General features: G+C 50.6%; 1 protein-coding gene across 1 annotated transcript in view; it reads right to left on the bottom strand.

The window, feature by feature from the left end:
• The window catches only part of LOC119973688 (lectin-like), a 45,962-nt gene extending 32,171 nt beyond the window's left edge, over positions 1-13,791 (bottom strand). The window contains exon 1 of the mRNA XM_038812067.1: positions 13,713-13,791. Within this exon, the coding sequence (XP_038667995.1) occupies positions 13,713-13,776 (64 nt within the window). The 5' untranslated portion in view covers positions 13,777-13,791. The remainder of the gene's footprint in view (positions 1-13,712) is intronic.
• Positions 13,792-15,390: the final 1,599 nt, after the last annotated feature.

Genomic DNA, 15,390 nt, shown 5'->3' with positions numbered 1-15,390 from the left:
CTTCGGACCTCTGCTCTGACAAATACCCTATCCTGCAGGCTATACCGCCTGCTACGAGTGGTTACGAGTTTACAGTCCTTAGTGAGATTGGCAAAGAGAGGAGGGGCGGGAATTCGCAGCATAGCGAGCCTGCAGATCGTGAGTGGGGGCAGGGGCCCTCCGAAGCTGAGGGTGAGGCTCTTGAGGTTACATTGGAAGTCTAGGCCTAATAAGAGTGGCGCGCAGAGTTCGGGTAAAACGTAGAGTTTGAATTTCGAGTAGCTAGCGCCTCGGATTGTGAGTGTCGCTGGATCTGGACTGAATGGAAGCCTGAAGCGAGCGAGATAGTTTGCTGCACGGGGAAAACGGGGAGTGAACAGCGTCTTACCAGGTCTGGATGTATGAAGCTCTCCGTGCTCCCAGAGTCGAAGAGGCATGGCGTTCTGTACCCGTTGATATGGACCTCTGCCATTGAGTTTCGTAGATTCTTTGGTCGTGATTGGTCCAGGGTGACCGCGCTGAGTTATGGGTAGTCGGTGGCTCGATCAGCTGTGCTGGAGTGGCCCCGTGATGACTGCCCTCTGAGTTCATATTCGTATTCTTCCACTGAGTTGTCCGAGCGCGGAGATGCCGATCGGGCCCGTGGATCGCACGTGGCGGGCGGCGAGGAAGATGGCGTCCATGATGGCGGCCCCCATGAGTCGCACGTGGCCGGCTGCATGGTGGAGGTTTTCCAAGATGGCGGCCCCCATGGATCGCACGTGGTTGGAGGGGGCGGAGTCGGGGCATAGGCCGCAGAGTTTCGGGCCCCGCGGGCCTGCGAATGAGGGGAGCGATTACTTAGAGTAGCTGGGGAGTTGGAAGCAGGGGCCCTTTTTGTGAAGCACCCTCTTGCGTAATGGCTTTTACGCCCGCAGCTGCTGCAGGTCGCATTGCGGGCCGGGCAGTGCTGCCGCGGATGCTGGTTCTGGCCGCAGAAATGGCAGGCTGGAGCAGCATAGTGGCTGGCTGGAGCAGCATAGTGGCTGGGGAAGCATGGTGGCTGGAGCAGCATAGTGGCTGGGGCAGCATGGTGGCTGGGCGGCCGTGTAGCACAGGCCTGGGGAGTCGCTTGCCGGGGACCCATCATTGGGTCGCGGGGTACGAGGGGAATGAGTTAAGGCTGCAGAAGGAGACCTCCATTGTGGTAGCAGCTTCCACAGTCGTTTCTAAGTCCTGGGCCCCCTTTCCCAGCAGTCGTTGGCGCACATAGTTCGACCTGTATTTACCCATTAACCCCTTGTGTACATGCACCTACAGAGATCACTACAATCCCTACGCAGGAGCGCAGAAGATGGTCATTCGGCCCTTCGAGTCTCCACCGACCCGACACTACCCAGGCCCAATCCACTGTCCTATTCCTACAACCCCACCCTAAAGGGCAAATTAGCATGGCCAATCCACCTAACCGGCACATTTTTAGACTGTGGGAGGTACCGGAGAACCCAGAAGAAACCCAGCGTGCGTGGCTGACAAAGGTGCAGAGAGGCAGGGCCGGTAATGGGCTGTCAGCCTCCAGGATCATGAGGAGAAGGGGTGCTGGGGGGTGAGGGCTGGGGTTGATGGTCCTAGGATGGAAAACCATACTGTCTTTCTCTCTCCTTCTCTACATCCTCCAGGATTTACTCTGAACTTTGGGATAGAGCCCGCTGATCGTCGGCGACTGTGTCAGGTCCAACGCAGGCTAGAACCTGCACCACAGCAACAGGGGCCTCATGGACAGGCCACCCATTAGGCTGAGGCAGGGCCAGAAGAGCACAACCTCCTCCCAACTCCCAGCCAGGGTCATGGGTTTACAATGCCACTTAGTGGTCGGAAGTCGTGCATAACATTACAAACTTGCCCTATGCACACTGCTGACCTAGCGTTAACAGGACAAGATGATCCTTCAACGGGCCGGCAGACACCATGTGCCGCAGAAGACTGCATCTCACCAGGGGGACAGTGCGGCATCTATAACACATCCAGGAAGGAGGCTGCCATCCGCCACCGATGGCTGGCGCCTGGGCCAACCCCAGGAACTAGCTGCCGCCCAGATGGGTTTCGGGCTTCTGGAACGGACAGTCCCATCGATTGTGGAGATGCAGTCGCAGAGCCAGATGCTTCATGAGGGGTTGTCTGTGAGCATCCAACACCTGCAGGCGCAGTTGGAGGAGACCAACCGCGTGTAGGAGCAGAAGGTGGTGCCGACCATGCGTGCCACCCAGCATACATCGCACAGGCGACATCCACGGCTGAGGCATTGGGACAAGGGCTTTGCCTCTGGGTCAGCATGTCCAAGGCCCGGAGCATCCTGTGCAGCCGCTGGCCGAGGCCCAGGACAGGGTTGCCGCGTCACAGGCAACCAAGTGCCAAAGCCAATTTGAAGCGGCGCTCCTGAGCATGGCCCAGTAAAAGCAAGATATGGCTGGGAACGTCAGAGGCATTGCCCAAGCGCTGGCCAACATGGCACAGACACAGAGGGAGGTGGCCTAGTCCCAGAGGGAGATGGCACAGTCACTGGATGATGTGATACAAACCCAGAGTTATAAATATAATATCGTTACCAATAAACCCAATGAGGAATTCAGGAGAAATGTTCCTTTTGTTTCTTCTTCTTCTGAGATTCCATTTGATTTCTTATCTTCTCATTCACTCTTTGCTTGATTTGGCAAAGTTGAGTTGTTCGTAGTTTCCAATTCATCTACATTTCTGCTGGCAACAAACCACACCATAATGGAGATGTTCGATAACTTAGAAGTGCTAAATATGGATCATCTTTACTGTCCATAGCCTTCTTCAGTAACTGCTTAACTATCCAAACCCCTTTTTCTGCTTTGCCATGTGATTGCGGGTATAATGAATTTGACGTTACATGCTTAAAATCAGATTGCCGTGCAAATTCTTGCTATTCTTTACTGTTAAAACATGGCCGATTATCACTCATTACTGACTCAGTTTTCCACGTTGTGCAAACATTGTGTGCATGATTACACAATTTGCTGATGAGCCTGATGATTGTGCAATCTCTGGATAATTAGAATAATAGTCTACCACTGCCAAATATTCTTTACCATCAAGGGAGAATAAGTCTATCCCAACCTTTTGCCAAGGAACTGACATAATTTCACCTATTTTCATCGGTTCCTTTGCTTGTCATATTGATATTGTTGACAAGTGCTACACTTTTCCACAGTTTTCTGTATGTCTTTGTTTATTCCTGGCCAATATACAGTATCTCACGTTCTTTGCTTGCATTTCTCGATTCCAAGGTGACCCTGATGAATCTTTTGTAGCAATTCCTTGCGCAGTGACTGTGGAATTCCAATTCTCTCTTGCCTCAGTAACAAACCATTTGCTACACTTAGCTCCGATCGTATACGATGATATTTGGAACATGAACCTTTCAGCCATCCATTGTTGAGATTGTGTATCACCATTTGTAATAATTCACCCTTCTCTGTTTCTTCAACAATCAGCTTTGACTTTGCATCCAACACTGGTCGTCTTTCCGTAATCATATCTACATGAACCTGCACATGATCTCCAGTGGAGCTGTCAACTTGTGCTGTTGAGGCTCTAGACAACACATCCACTGCCACAATATGCTTGCCAGGTGTATAGATTAATTCAAAGTCATATCTCTGAAGTGTCATCGTCAGACGTTGAACACGAGGAGACATCTCATTGAAATTCTTCTTGATTATTGCAACCAGCGGTCGATGACCTGTCTCGACAATGAACTCAGGTAGACCATATATGTAGCCATGAAATTTCTCCAACCCATTCACTAGCCCTAAACACTCCTTTTCTATTTGTGCATAACGACATTCAGATTCTGTCAGAGATCTTGAAGCATATGTGACTGGTTTCCAATCATTACCATTTTCCTGCTGCAGCAACAGACCAACTTTCGATGCATCTGTTGAAATCTTGGTATTTTTTGTTGGATTGAAAAATGTTAATACTGCCACATTGCGGACATAAAATGGAGGATCGAGTCGGCTGCTCAAGATGGCCGCCTGCACTTCGGAGCACGTTTCTTATCCAGCTGCGAAACCACACTAATGATGTCTGCCGCCTCTTCTGCCTTCGCACCAAAATTCTGAAGGTTCAACGTGCTGAGCTGCTTTGCAGCCAGCTGACGAGGGTGACATATTTGAATCGCACTTTCAAGTTGAAGGTCTGTTTCCCGCAGAAGTCGCTCACGCACGTCATCATTGGAGATTCTGAAATCTATCTGATCGCAGATCATTGACGACTGGAGTGTACTGAAGTTGTACGACTGCGCCTTCAATCACAAGTCAGTGAGGAAGCTATGAATGCCTCTCCCACATTCTGGGTGCACGTACGGAATATATAGCGCTCGAAGATTTAATTTTTTTATGGGAGCAATGCCGATCAAATTGTTTAAGCACTTCTTCGAAGCTTTTGCTGTTAGCCTTGTTTTCAAAGACAAAAAAGAGTTGAAAATGTCAATTGCTTGGGGACTTGCGACAGTGAGCAGCAACATGATACGCCTCTCACCGGGAAACGCCTGCAGACCAAGGGCTGCAACGTAGAGTTAAAACTGTTCCTTAAACGCCCTCCAATTCCCATCTACATTCCTGGTAATCCAAAGCTGTTGAGGTGCCTTGATGCCTTCTATCCCAGGCTTCGATGTTTTACTGCGTGTTGAACACCGGATGTCAGTAACTTGCAAGGTTCATAACAATGATGCGTTTTCTTCCTTATCCTTTAAAGATATCTTTAGTGGTTCGGAATCTTTTATACAGAATCTTCGAGTTCTTCGTAAATCATCAAGCCTGGTACCATGTCATGTTCTGTAGACTGCCCATAGTGAATGATGTACTATAGAACATCTAATTTAAATAATTTATGACTGTGTGATAAGGTAACTAGGATAAATAAAATAATGAACGCCAAGATGGAAATTATGGCAACGGTGAAAGTGGCAGCAGCAGAAGTGCTGGCCTCCCTGTAAGCAGAGCGATCGGATCACCTCACTGGAGACAGAAATGGCAAGGTTTGTGGTGACGTAAGGGTCACTAAGGGGTAAGGTCGAGGACCAAGAAAACCGCCAGAACCTCCATAATGTGGGCCCACCGGAGGGAACCGAGGGCAGGAGTATGTGGCCAAGATGCTCGGAAAACTGTCTGGAAGGGAAAACTTCCCCAAATCTCCTGAAGTGGACAGAGCCCACAGGTCACTCCAGCCAGAACATAAGACTGCAGAACAGCTGCAGGCCGTCATTGCAAAGCTGCACCAGTACCAAGACCGGGAAAGGATCTTAAACTGGGTGAGACACACAGTTCCTGCAACTGTGATCCGTGTGTATCAAGACATTGGAGCAGACCGGGCCCAGTGTCTGGCAGAATTTAACAAAGCCAAGCCGACCCTTTATAATAACAGTGTGCGGTTCGGATTGCTGTACCCGACCAAGCTCTGGGTGATGTTCCAGAGCAGGGAATACTATTTCACCGCACCAGCGGACGCAGATGAGTTTTTCCGTAAGCATGGACTGGGGAGATAATGTAAGCAGCAATGAACCAGATACCTCAACGCATCGAACTGCGAAATATGGGGAAACTATTTGTGCGGGACTTTTTTTTCTTTGTTCGTCCATAGGCTGTAGGTGTCGCTGGCTGGGCCAAAATTTGTTGCCCATCCCAGAGGGCATTTAAGAGTGAACCACATTACTGTGGGTCTGGAGTAATATGTAGACCAGACCAGGAAAGGACAGCAGATTTCCTTTCAATAAGGACATTAATAAACCGGATGGGTTTTTACAACAATCGACAATGGTTTCATGGCCATCATTCAACTTTTACTTCCAGATTTTTTAAAAATCCATCTGTCCTGGAAGGGTGATACTTGTAATCATGGACGCTCCCAACTGGGACACGGAATTTGTGAAAAAGACTATGCGGAATCCCCGACATAGACACGCTCCGATTCACCAGGGTCACATCAAACCCCAAATCGGGGAACAAAATCAAAGATGGTGAAGGAACTGGGTGTGTTCATGGCACTGGAGGGGGCAGTGGACCCATGGAGGTTCACACACCCAGGGGAGTACGAGTTTGCCTTCTTCTTCCAGGATCACAGGGCCTGCACCAGGATTGACTTCTTTGCGGTGTGGAAAACTGTGCTTCCAGAGGTGATAGGAGCGGAATACTCCACAATTGTAATCTCCGACCATGCTCCACACCACATGGATGTGAGGTTAGAGATGGGATGGGCTCAACACCTCCATGCAGGCAGGACATGGCAACACCTCCCTGCAGGCTGGACATGGCAACACCTCCCTGCAGGCTGGACATGGCAACACCTCCATGCAGGCTGGACATGGCTACACCTCCATGCAGGCTGGACATGGCAACACCTCCATGCAGGCTGGACATGGCAACACCTCCATGCAGGCTGGACATGGCTACACCTCCATGCAGGCTGGACATGGCAACACCTCCATGCAGGCTGGACATGGCAACACCTCCATGCAGGCTGGACATGGCAACACCTCCCTGCAGGCTGGACATGGCAACACCTCCATGCAGGCTGGACATGGCTACACCTCCCTGCAGGCTGGACATGGCAACACCTCCATGCAGGCTGGACATGGCAACACCAGCTCCCAATCCGCCCGGAGGACAGCCACTACACGGCATTCGAGGCCGATGGCCGCCTCTTCCATTTCCTCCGGGTCCCTTTCGGCGTCACTAATGGGGTCTCGTTGTTCCAATGAGCAATGGACCGAATGGTGGACCAGTACGGGCTGAGGGCCACGTTTCCGTACTTGGACAATGTCACCATCTGCGGCTATGACCAGTAGGACCACGACGCCAAACTCCACCGTTTTCTCCAGACGGCACAGAAACTAAATCTCACGTACAACAAGGAGAAATGCGTTTTCCGCACAACCAGACTCGCCATCCTCGGCTATGTCGTGGAAAACGGAGTCCTGAGCCCAGACCCGGACAATATGCGCCCCCTCTTAGAACTCCCCCTCCCCCATTGCCCCGTGGGTCCCTCAATATGCAGACAAAGCCCACCCACTCTTTAGGACCACACGATTTCCCCTGTCAGCCGAGGCATCCCAGGCCTTCGACGGCATCAAAGAGGACATCGCCAAAGCAGTCATGCGGGCGGTGGACGAATCCACTCCATTCCTGGTTGAGAGCGACGCCTCAGAGGTAGCTCTAGCAGCCACACTAAATCAGGCAGGGAGACCAGTCGCATTTTTCTCCCGTACCCTCTCCGCTTCAGAACTCCGACACTCCTCAGTCGAGAAAGAAGCACAAGCCATTGTGGAGGCTATCCATCACTGGAGGCACTACCTCGCAGGTAGGAGGTTCACCCTCATCACCGACCAAAGATCGGTTGCCTTCATGTTTGACAACTTGCAAAGGGGCAAAATTAAAAACGACAAAATTCTGAGGTGGAGGATCGAACTCTCCATCTACAATTACGATATTAAGTATCGACCCGGGAAGCTCAACGAGCCTCCGGATGCCCTATCCCGCGGGAAATGCGCCAGTGCGCAGATTGACCGATTGAAAGTCATCCACAATGACCTCTGCCACCCGGGGGTCACCCGGCTCGCCCACTACATTAGAGCCCGAAACCTGCCTTTCTCCAACGAGGAGGTAAAAGCGGTCACCAGGGACTGCCCGATCTTTGCGGAGTGCAATCCGCACTTCTATAGACCCGACAGGGCCCACCTGGTCAAGGCTTCTAGGCCCTTTGAACGCATCGCGATTGATTTCAAAGGGCCACTCCCCTCAACTAACAAAAACGTTTATTTTCTAAACGTCGTAGATGAGTTCTCCCGTTTCCCATTCGCTATCCCGTGCCCTGACATGACCTCCCACACAGTCATTAGGGCCCTGCATAACATCTTCACCCTGTTTGGTTTCCCCAGCTACGTACACAGCGACCGGGGTTCGTCCTTCATGAGCGACGAGCTGCGTCAGTACCTGCTCGAAAAGGGCATTACCTCGAGCAGGACTACCAGCTACAACCCCAGGGGGAACGGGCAGGTGGAGAGGGAGAACGCGACGGTCTGGAAGACCGTCCTACTGACCCTCCGGTCTAGAAAGTTCCAAGTCTCCCAGTGGCAGGAAGTCCTCCCAGACGCGCGCCACGTTATTAGGTCCCTTTTGTGCACAGCGGCCAATCAGACGCCTCATAAGAGGCTCTTCAATTTTTCCAGGGGCACTACCACGGGGGTCTCCCTTCCGGCATGGCTGAGAACGCCGGGCCCCGTACTTCTGAGGAAACACGTCAGGGCGCACAAAACCGACCCCCTTGTTGAAAAGGTGCGCCTGCTCCACTCCAACCCCCAGTACGCATTCGTCGAGTTCCCTGACGGCCGTCAGGACACTGTATCCCTCCGGGATCTGGCACCCCCCGGATCCAGCGCCCCCTCTATCCCCACAGAAGGACCTCTCACCCCACACCCCATGCTGCCGCCCCCTCACGCTCCCGAGCCCACGAGCTCGCTCCACCAGTTCCGCGCACCCGCGCCAGCCAGCGCCCCCAGTCCCTGGTCGAACCAGATGAGTATGAAGCTCGGATACAACCCTCCCTGGAGTCCGCCATTGTACCCCAGCACACAACACCTATCGCAAGAGGCTGCAACCCTGGTGCTCCGCAGATCACAGCGGACAGTTCGACCACCGGACAGACTTACTTTGCAGACCACCACCCCCGCCGGACTTGATTTTTTTGCAGGGGGTGAATGTGGTGAATGTAACTTGGCAATTCACACTGTATCTTTGTAAGCACGGTAGCGTTATCCGAACACTAGGGAGGAGTAGCTCTGGGAATGCTCAGGAGCTTGTACAGGGCTCCACCCTTGGCTCCGCCCACGACTCCTCCCCCTTGTGCTGTTGTATAAATACCCTTGTCCAGAGTCAGCCTGCAGTTCACCGAGAGTTCATCAACGGGTAACAGGCTGGCTCTGTAGTAAGTAGATTAAAGCCTGTATTCATATCGGCAAACACGTGTCTGGTGAATTGATGGTTCTATCAGGGGGTCCAGTGGGTAGAGTGTGAGGGGACAGAGGATGGGGGGGCCCATTGGGTAGAGTGTGAGGGGACAGAGGATGGGGGGTCCAGTGGGTAGAGTGTGAGGGGACGGAGGATGGGCTGGGGGGGGGGGAGGGGTTGTCATGCAGGGTTATCTCACTTGGTTCTGCACCTCGAACCTCGCATTGCGCGACCTCCCGGGTGGCAGATCCCCCAGCAAGGTCCAGTGCCCTCTGCTCGAACACTGTCAGGGGGTGCATAATGGGTGAACCCCCTCCAGTTCTGTTGCGCACCCAGCTGTTGTGAGCAGTCTTGTCCTGTTGCGGGGGGGCATAGATAGATCATCAGAATTCGGCGGGTATCGTCAGGGCGTTCAGATATTGGCATAGGGTGGGGGAAAAGTTGCAGCTACACCATGGCATCTCTCCAGGGGGTCTGTGACAACTTTGTTAACCACCCTCCACTCACTCTCACCCCCCCCTCCCCCTCGTGCCCGGGGGGGGGGGGGGGGGGGAGGTGGGTGATGAGGGACATGGGGGGGGGGTTGTGAACCGGGGACACGCTCGTGGCACTTACCCTGGCAGCCCTGGTGAGGTCGTGGAGCTTCTTGCGGCACTGCTCCCCAGACCGAGGGGTCTGCCCCACAGCACTGACTGCAGTGCCCACCTCACGCCAGGCCCGTCGCATGACGCTGGAAGGGTGGCGATGCCCTCGTCCTGGTCAGATGATGCCCCTGCGCTGCTCCCCCTCATCGAGGAGGGTCTCTAGGTCCGTATCACGGAACCTCGGGGCGGCCCTCCATGGCTCGGACATTTCCCCCCCCTTTGTTATCGTAGATTGTGCCCTTTTACGACGCGGAGCGGCGTCATTCGGGCGTCGCACGCTTCCGACGTCAAACCCCCCGTGTTTCGCGTGGCCCCGATGCTAGCCCATTCCCGGGGCCAGAATAGGTCGCGATCGGGGCCGTTTCGCGCTGTCGTTGAACTCGACCGAGTTCACGACGGCTTTCCCGATGCGGCGCGGCATCGGAGAATCGCGCCCTATCTCTTGATCATTTGGTGAATTCAGAGTGATAACTGTTCTCAGTAGTGAATTTAAATCTGACGTGCTTCTGTGAAAAGGTTCTTTTTTATGTCTTATGGATGTTAAAAGGAAAGTAAGGATTACTTAGTGTTGTATATTTTTTGGGGGGTTGTATTTGAATTGATGGTTGCTGAGATGTTCACTGTATATCTTAAAAGGTTAACTTGAGTTCAGAGAATCAACATTGTTTTGCTTTGAAAATTACTTTTCGATTTCTGCTGTACCACACCTGTAGAGTGGGCCGTGTGCTCCCCATACTTGGGGTTTGTGGAGCATATGGGGGGTGGACCCGTGGAGGTTTGGGAGGCCAAGGAATTTTAATAGTTTTCCCATGTGCACCAGGTGTATTCCTGGATTGGCTTTTTTGTGGTGGACAAGGCATTGTTGGTGGGGGTGGTCGATGCGGAGTGTTCAGTGATTGTGGTCTCCAACCACGTGCCGCCCTGGGTGGCTTTGTGGGTGGACCTTGGGGTGGGGGGGGTGTGGGGTGGGGGTAGCGCCCGCAGTGGAGGCTGGATGTGAGGCTGTTGGCAGATGAGGAGGTGTGCGAGTAGATGAGGGCCGTCACCTGGGGGGTATGTGGAGCTCAATGACACGGGGGAGGTCACGGCCGCCATGCTGTGAGAGGCATTCAAGGTGGTGGTCTGTGGGGAGCTTATTTCACGTAATCCCCGTGTCTACGTGGGTTTCCTCCGGGTGCTCCGGTTTCCTCCCACAAGCCCCGAAAGACTTGCTGTTCGGTGAATTCTGAATTCTCCCTCAGTGTACCCAAACAGGCGCTGGAATGTGGCGACTAGGGGCTTTTCACAGTAACTTCATTGCAGTGTTAATGTAAACCTACTTGTGAAAATAAAGATTATTATTATAAAGAACCTCCACAATGGATGAAAGACCTGCATTGATGGTGTCAAACTAAGAGAAGAAATAAGATGGACCCAATGATGCAGAAGGTGAGAAGATATCTTTGAGAACTATGGCCCAAAGAATCCTGCTCCAGTTTCTACAACGTCAGAGCAGAGTAGAGATTTGCTGCAAGGAAAGAGGATAGTAATTCTGAAATCTTTTAAGATCAGTGATTCTGAGCAAAGTCCATGCAGAGCACAATGGAAACAAATAGTGCAAACAGGGAGCGAAGACACAATCTATTGGCCGGGCTTCCTCCGGGATATCGACACAATGGCACAGAACTGCACATGGTGCTGGAGAGGGCACGTCTTCACACGATACGGAAGAGGGAACGTCTGCACACGGTGCGTCTGCACACGGTGCGGGAGAGGGAACGTCTGCACACGGTGCGGAAGAGGGAACGTCTGCACACGGTGCGGAAGAGGGAATGTCTGCACACGGTGCGTCTGCACATGGTGCTGGAGAGGGCACGTCTGCACACAATGCAGAAGAGGGAACGTCTACACACGGTGCGGGAGAGGGAACGTCTGCACACGATACGGGAGAGGGAACGTCTGCACACGGTGCGTCTGCACACGGTGCGGAAGAGAGAACGTCTGCACACGGTGCGGAAGAGAGAATGTCTGCACACGGTGCGGGAGAGGGAACGTCTACACACGGTTCGGGAGAGGGAACGTCTGCACACGGTGTGTCTGCACATGGTGCTGGAGAGGCAATGTCTGCACGCGGTGCGGGAGAGGGAACGTCTGCACACAATGCAGAAGAGGGAACGTCTACACACGGTGCGGGAGAGGCAATGTCTGCACACGGTGCGGAAGCAAACGAAAGCCACACAGTGCTCCTGCTTCAGCTCCATTAAGAAGCAGAAAGGCAGCCACTCTGTAAAAATAAAAGGACACACAGGAGAGATTTCAGGCCAAATCCACAAAGAGGTTTGCCGATGAGTCTCAAGCCATTATGGTGCAACCACCAGAAGAAACATGCAACAGTCCTAAAACATCTGAAGAAGATATGGAACAAATACAACAAGAGGATGGTACATCAACACAAGACAGAAAGTCCAAACTTTTGACAGACTACAAACAATTTCTGAACATATAAATAGTTATGCATATCATGATATAATGTAAAAATAATCAAATGTATGTAAATAATTTAATTTTCCAAATGAAATGGGATATGATGATATGCGTAAAGCAGTTGCGTACATAATGTTATGCACGACCTCCGACCACTAGGTGGCCGTGTATACCCATCACGTGACTCTGGGTCTGTGGAGTTGGAAGTGGGTTGTGCTAGGAGACAGACATATTTTGCAGTAGCTCTTCAATAGTTAATTAGTGTCAGTAGTTCATTATTTTGTTTATCTGAGTTATCTTAGTCACGCAGTTGTTAAATAATAAATTAGATGTTCTGTACTTGAGCCAGTCGACAGGACATGACACTAAGGCATTCCACAAGGACTCAAAAAACGGCATTATGACGATTGACCTTTTCACATTTATATCACACATGTACGTAGCAGGTATAAAATGCAAGATGTAATTCAGGGCCTTAAGAGGGGAGGGATGTGGTAGCGTCATCCCTTTAAGGGGAGTGTCTTCGCAGTCCATGGTCACCTGCTCGTAGCAAATCACGCAGCAGTGCACAAACCCTGACCAATGAAGAGAAAGCGCTGAGCCCTGGGAGCAGAGGCCTGGTCAGTGTGGACCTCAGAGCCAGAAAGCTAAGACATAGTCATTGTTGCTCGATGCCTATACATGGTTGTCTTTGCCTATTCTTAATAAACCCTGTTTGCTGTTACTGAAAGTCTCCAGTCTATTGTCTCGAGTTATCACAGCTACGATAACAGATTTGTATGAGGAAAGATGGGACAAATATGAAGTGGCGTATAAACTCCAGCATGGACTGATTGGGCCAAATGGCCTGTTTCTCTGCTGTATATCCTGTGTAATTTGTATCCATCCGACAGCCTTCATTCTTATCCTCTCAGGCAGAAAGTTCTAGAATAATTTTTTGTGACACTGTGATTATCACTGCTGCCTCACAGCTCCAGGGATCCGGGTTCAATTCTAGTCTCGGGTGACTGTGTGTAGTTTGCATGTTCTCCCCATGTATGTGTGTGTTTCCTCCGGATGCTCTGGTTTCAACTGATAGTCCAAAGTTGTGCAGGTTAGGTGGATTGGCCATGCTAAATTGTCCCTTAGTGTCCAAAGATGTGCAGGTGGGTGTTAGAGGGATAGGGCAGGGAGTTGAGCCTAGGTAGGGTGCTCTTTCAGAGGGTCAGTGCAGACTCAATGGGCCAAATGGCCTCTTTCTCCACTGTAACGGTTGTTTGGTTCTATGGTTCTAATTATCCATAGGGCCACCTTCTCTACCTCTTGTGTCCTGACAGACACACAGTCCTCTTCCTGCAATGTGCTTCGCTATGAGGTGACTGTGATTTGGAGAAAGCCGTGTGGGTATTTCCCCTCCTCCCCTGTGTTGGAGAATCTCAAACTCACACTTCAGCTCAACAACTCTGAGCTGCTGTGTCTCAGGCAAGAGACACGTCCGACAGATGTAGCCATCCGGGACAGTCTGATTGTTCCCAAATTCCCATCTTCCATTATCCGGATACACCTCCTGTGCTGCCAATTTTAATCTTTATTTTTTGTTCACAGCCATTGATTTCTACAGATAATAGAATCAGTTTACCTGTCACCTCACTGCTGAATAATGCGGCCAACAGCAAAACTCCAATCAGCATCATGTCTGGCATAAAGTTCCTCTCCTCAAACCTGAAATATAAAAACAATTCAACATGAACATCAAGATTTCCAATGAAAGGTGGGAATCTCCTGCACCCATTCCTACCTCTCTCTTTCCCAGTTGTCTGATGTGATGAGGTGCCAAGTGTGACTGTGAATATATAGAGCGGACTGAAGACCAGTGGAGCCACTGAAATCAAATCCGATTGGCTGGACCATTAATGATGTCAGGTTAATTGTTGACCAATTGGTGTCCGAGAGCCAACAGGAGGGACTGGAAGATATTCAAATATTTCCTGGACCACAGCTGAGATTGTGTAACGTGGCCCTGTAAATCCTCAGTGAGGAATGGAAACTGCAGTCAATGTTCCTAACCCCATGAATCATTCTGGAAATGAATGGATTAAAAAAATTAGGATTTAATGAATCAATGAGACCATTTAGAATTTGATCATTATCATCATGAGATGAAGACCACTGAATAAAAGCAGAATATTCTCAAAACACGAGCACTTCTATCAGATAATCCGATCCCTTTTGTAACAGATCTGAACCCCATCTATTCCTCCCATTGCTCCCCATAATGATAGATCTCCTCCACACACTGGCAGCAGTGGGAATGTTCCCTATTTGTGAAGAATAGTACAGGAGGCTCATGACAAAGGTCAGAGCGGCTAAAGGAACAAGTAGTAGAATGGATAGCTAGATGGCTTGAAAACGAGAATAGACGTTTGGGGTATTTATTCAAACTGACACAAGATGCAAAGTTGTGTTCGACAATGAGAGGTGTTGGGGACCCCTGTTTACTCTTTACATCAACAATTTGTTCTCTGGAATCCGAAGAATAATTTTAATATCAGAAACTAAACCTAAATGGGTTTATAACCTGCTATGACGCCCTGGGCAAGTGCGTGGTCAGTTTCAACTCCACTAGTCCTGGAGTTAGAACTCAAGTGAATCAGCCAATAATTCTTATCAGAATTTCTGCTGTATTTGGTCCTTGGCAGCATAATAATTACAGTTGATAAAAGCAAATTACTTCAGATGCTGGAATCGGAAACAAAAGAGAAAATGCTGGAACATCTCAGCAGGTCTGGCAGCATCTGTAGGGAGAGAAAAGAGCTAATGTTTAGAGTCCGTTGACTCTTTGTCAAAGCTGTTGTTATTTTCAACATGATCATTGTTTATTTATACCAAGAATCATCATGAAAGATGCAGTAAATACAACTGGATAACAACAAGTTAATACCTGCTACCCACCTTAACAGTCCCAACCTCTACCCAGACACAAGTCAGACAATCACAGAGGGGTGGAAAGGGAGGAAACTAAAAAGGATGAAGATCAAAAGCTGAGTCTTTGTTTCAAAATGGTGGCTCTTTAGCACACTTTTGTGGCAGCATACTTGCTGATTAAAGTCTTGGTTTACAGCCAGTAATGGTCTTCTTTGTGGAGTCCTTCATTCAGGGTCCCTAAAGGTTAGAAAATGCAGTACATGCAGGCAGCAGGCTTACTGGGTGGCACGGTGGTTAGCACTGTTGCTTCACAGCGCCAGGCTCCCAGGTCACTGTCTGTGCGGAGTCGGCACGTTCTGCCTATGCCTGAATGGGTTTCCTCCGGGTGCTCC

Source organism: Scyliorhinus canicula, chromosome 11, assembly GCF_902713615.1.
Source record: "Scyliorhinus canicula chromosome 11, sScyCan1.1, whole genome shotgun sequence".
NCBI classification, from domain to species: domain Eukaryota; kingdom Metazoa; phylum Chordata; class Chondrichthyes; order Carcharhiniformes; family Scyliorhinidae; genus Scyliorhinus; species Scyliorhinus canicula.
Note: the sequence above shows the minus strand (reverse complement) of the source record. Positions and strands in the feature narration are given on the sequence as shown.